General features: G+C 39.9%; 1 protein-coding gene across 1 annotated transcript; it reads left to right on the top strand.

The window, feature by feature from the left end:
• Positions 1-227: 227 nt before the first annotated feature.
• Positions 228-3,837, top strand: LOC112435863 (uncharacterized). The gene is made up of 3 exons (XM_024804801.2): positions 228-2,100; positions 2,716-2,880; positions 3,380-3,837. The coding sequence occupies exons 1-3, from the start codon at positions 1,527-1,529 to the stop codon at positions 3,562-3,564; spliced, it is 924 nt and encodes a 307-aa protein (XP_024660569.2). The 5' UTR covers positions 228-1,526; the 3' UTR covers positions 3,565-3,837.
• The last annotated feature ends 589 nt before the right edge of the window (positions 3,838-4,426 follow it).

The raw sequence follows: 4,426 nt of genomic DNA, 5'->3' as shown, positions 1-4,426 counted from the left end.
AAGTCATGGATTGCAGAATGTTCTGCTACTGGAGGGGGAGTTACATTCTAGCTATTAATAAATACAAAGGTGCTTTTTCTCCATTTTCGTTCAGGTCTCTACTGATGAATTCTCAGATTGTACGGATTATGAAGATAAAGACTATGTCCCAGATTCATGTGGCAGTTCCTCTGACACAAGTCTCCATAGTGTGGACATGAAAATCACAGAATCTGTGGTTCCCCAAAATATGTTAAATGACATGGCATTGGAGACGGCTTCAGGACACAGTGGGAAGATCACCAGTTCAGAGAAACCTACAACATTTAGTTCGTCACTGAGAAGTAGCAGTCACAGTACTTTGGTAACAAGCCGCAGTTTTGATTCATCAGGGGTCACATCACCTAAAGACAGCTCCATAAAAGTCACATCTTTGCCAAACACGGAAAGACAAAGCAAGTACAACAAGAAGCAATACTGTCTATATTGTAAAAAGGCCATTGCTAAATTGGCAAGACACCTTGAATCTGCCCACGGTAATGTGCCAGAAGTTGCAAGCGCCTTCAGTTATGATAAAAGATCCCGCGAAAGAAGAGATTTGTTGCGCTCTATTAAGAAGAGGGGAAACTTTAACCATAATACTACTGTGGGAAACTCGGGTGCTGGAGAAATGGTTGCTTGTCGAAGACCCACTACTGCAACAGGATCTGAGGACTACCGTCATTGCAAATTTTGTCAAGAAATTGCCTATATGCAAGAAATTGCCTTTGGAGGCATGTGAGAAGGTGCCCTCAGAGGTTTAATGAGGAAGCTCCCTCTGGGCAAAGACGGATGCATCTGCAATTACCGAAACCTGATCAAGTTCATGAAGCTGTATGGAAGATTGCATGTGAAATGAATCAGGATGACATCTCCTTGGTAGTAACGAGTGAAAGAGAGTGAAAGATTCTTAGCCTTGGTGAGTCACTGTACAATGGCAGGAAACCAAATGAGAGAAGGAATGATTACATACGCCAAAAAATGAGACAGATCGCAAGGTTATTGATAACCGCCAGAGCTATAACACCTTTGAAGAGCACAGAAGACCTTGTTATGCCTAGTAACTTTCCCCATGTCATACAGGCAGTCAGAGCTGTTGCTGGTTATGAGCTGGAGAGCAAATCATATAAAACCCCATCCTTGGCTTTGAAATTGGGACACAGTTTGGCTAAAGTTGCAAGCATTGTGCAGTGTAAAGCCATCATTGCAAATCGCTATGATGTTGCAGAGTCAGCCAAGCAGTTTTGCCACTCTGTATGAAAAAAAGTGGTCAGAGTCCATTTCAGCTGCTGCACTGGGCACACTTCAACAAGCCAAATGGAATAAACCACAGATTTTGCCATTTACACAGGATGTGTCACTGCTGCACAAGTTTCTTGCTACTAAGTCTGCAATGTACATGAAGGACCTTGAGGAAAAACCCAACAGCACAACCTTCGGAAATCTTGCTCAAGTGACTTAACAGGGTAGTGCTATTTAACAGAAAAAGGCAAAGAGAAGTTTCAAAAATGGAGCTCCAGGTTTTTACATTCTGGAATCGCACAGAGTTGCATCCTGATATCATGATCGGCCTAACTGAGTTTGAAAGGAAACTTGCAAAGCACTTTGACAGAGTTGAGATTCGTGGTAAAAGGTCAAGAATGGTACCTGTGCTTCTCACACCTGACATGATCGCTGCAATGGAGCTCCTCGCAAAAGCCAGAAGTGAGTGTCAAGTCCGCACAGAGAATGTGTACTTGTTTGCACGCCCAGGTGTCCTTTCCCATTACAGAGGCTCTGACTGCTTTCGCAAGTATGCAAATAAATGTGGTGCAAAGTACCCAGAGGCCCTTACCTCAACAAGATTGCGGAAACAAGTTGACACTTTGTCCACAGTACTAAATCTAAAAGAAAATGAAATGGATCAACTTGCCACCTTTCTCGGACACGACATCCGTGTCCATCGAGAATTCTACCGGCTTCCAGAGCCAGAGAGTACCCTGCGGCTTGCAAAAGTCAGCAAACTGTTGATTGCAATGGAGAAAGGAAAACTGTCTGACCTGCAGGGGAAAGGGTTGGATGACATCACAATCAATCCTGATGGTGAATTCTTTTTTTTTTTTTAAACATAGTTAGCTTTGAATATAACATTTGTGAATGTTCAGCAGATTCTAATATAAATATTTTGTCTTGACTATTTTTCCCCAACAAGATGAAGTAGTTACAAGTGATGATGATTCCAGTGGAGAAACCATCACTGGTATCTTGACTTGTCCAGTGTGTGACAATATCTTTAAGTTATGAGACTGGAGACAGCTAATAGGTTCCTGATAGTCATGTTAGATGGGCTTAAGGGACAGCAGTATATACATTAGACAGAATGGTAGACACCATTCATTAATATGGTACTAAAAGATCTGGATACATTGAAGTCTGGCAAAATGCATAAATAAGCAATACAAAGGCAAATATTAAATATAAGGATTAGGAGGTCCACTTCTGTGAGATTAGGCACACACGTTGAGAGGTAGTGCATGCAAGTAATGTGTTGCTAGGGAGATGCCTGAGTATTGATGAGTATTATTAGTAGATTATGTTCACATGTAAAATATTCATATCAAATGTAAAATTACACACTGCCCAATGCTGACTTTGCCTACAATGCAAACAAACCAATTGCATGCATTAATTCTCATATTTCACTGTTACTTTTCAAAGGCTCAAGGACCAAGAATTCTGGGAACCAAAGCCGCACACTTTACTCAGCTTCCCTGGACAATATGGAGGTTTCTTCTGCCTCAACCACCCTGGACAATATGGAGGGCGCTTCTGCCTCATCCACCCTGGACAGCAAAAACATCAGCAACACTGCACCAAGAAAGGGTAAAGGCACCCATATACAAAATGTTTTAAGTGAATATACTTGTTATCAATGGACATGTTTATTCTTTTCAGGCATGACACTATTAAGAGCTTTTATCATAATCCGTTTCATCTTCTTTGATTCCCAGCAGAACACAGCACTTCAAATGGTTCATCCCAAGCATCCTTAAAGGAGCATTAAGCAATATCTTTTCACTGCTAGGTGTGCCGTTGTGCACTGCCTGCAAACCAAACCAAAGTCTATGGCTGAAGATCAACACAGAGAGAGGGATTGTGACTTCATGCTGTACTCCAGATTAAATTACACCTCTAATTCTTCACATAGCCATTTTTAATTCCTTCAACCTAAGTGTGATGAATTGTGCTTATTGCTCCTTTAAAGTGCTCCAGTAGAAAGCAAGGTTTAAGAACATTTTGTATTCACATTATAAACTAGAATGTTTTCTCTCTTATCTTACATTCGCATTAAGATATTTTATTTTGTTTCCATTTATGACAGCTGGGAAGGCAAGGTGCAAGTGGACAAATGATGTGATGAAGTCAAGCTGCAAAGTACCTGGCAAAAAGGAATGTGACTCCTGCATCCAAGCAGAACCGGCAGCTCTGAAAGGCAGAGACTGGGTTGCCGTAAAGTATTACATTCACAACAGGATCATAACATTGAAAAGAAAGATGAATAAATAAAATTATAAAATGCAGGTTCAGGAATGCTGCATCAGTTAAAATTAACTTTATTTTCATTTTATTTTTTGACTTTATGTCTGTTGGGTTAGCAATGACTAAGTTACTCAGTCCTTTCTCCTGGTTTTTGCCATCATAAGTTCATACTCTGTTTTCAGTTTAAACAAGCAAGGGAGATAGTTTGTTACTCTCACAGTTATTTCAGTATTGCAGGTCTCTGCATTGCATTGTTCTTACCCATAAATCTGTTTATTATGGGTGCATTTTGTAATTAAAAAATAAGAAAGGCAGATAATGTTCCATGTTTTTATTCACATAAACATTCACTGCAAAATGAATTAATGCAATACAATATTAAGACTTAAAAAGTAGACTGACCACATTTTTGAGCTATGTCTCTTTTTAAGTCTCTATACAGCTCAGATTTACTGCGTTGTATTAACACATGAATGTCTGATATTTCTGTCAGAAGTTACCTGACTGGACATCATTACTATTGTACATCTATGCCTATTATATTGTAATTTCAAAAACCTGTAACAAGAGCCAAGCTGAAAATACAGACTCTAGCCTTACCTGGTCCTTATAAGTCATGTATACTTGAAAAAATTATGTGTGTATCCATGGGCTTCACAATTCACCTAAACATGAAATATCAGTGTGTGACCTTATGGTACTCATAAGTCACATAAACCTGACAGTGTCCTCACAAGTAGCAGTAAATTCAGGTTTGACCAAAATGTAGCCCTAGCCAAAATCTCAACAGATGGGCGTGTTCCTGGAAGCATGGGTCAAACTTTCTGTGATTCCCATGCCTGTAGGACCTTTGGAAAGGCACGTTCCCATTTGTCAAATTTTTGTCATA

This window comes from Maylandia zebra, linkage group LG14 (genome assembly GCF_041146795.1).
Source record: "Maylandia zebra isolate NMK-2024a linkage group LG14, Mzebra_GT3a, whole genome shotgun sequence".
Classification (NCBI taxonomy): Eukaryota; Metazoa; Chordata; class Actinopteri; order Cichliformes; family Cichlidae; genus Maylandia; species Maylandia zebra.
Note: the sequence above shows the minus strand (reverse complement) of the source record. Positions and strands in the feature narration are given on the sequence as shown.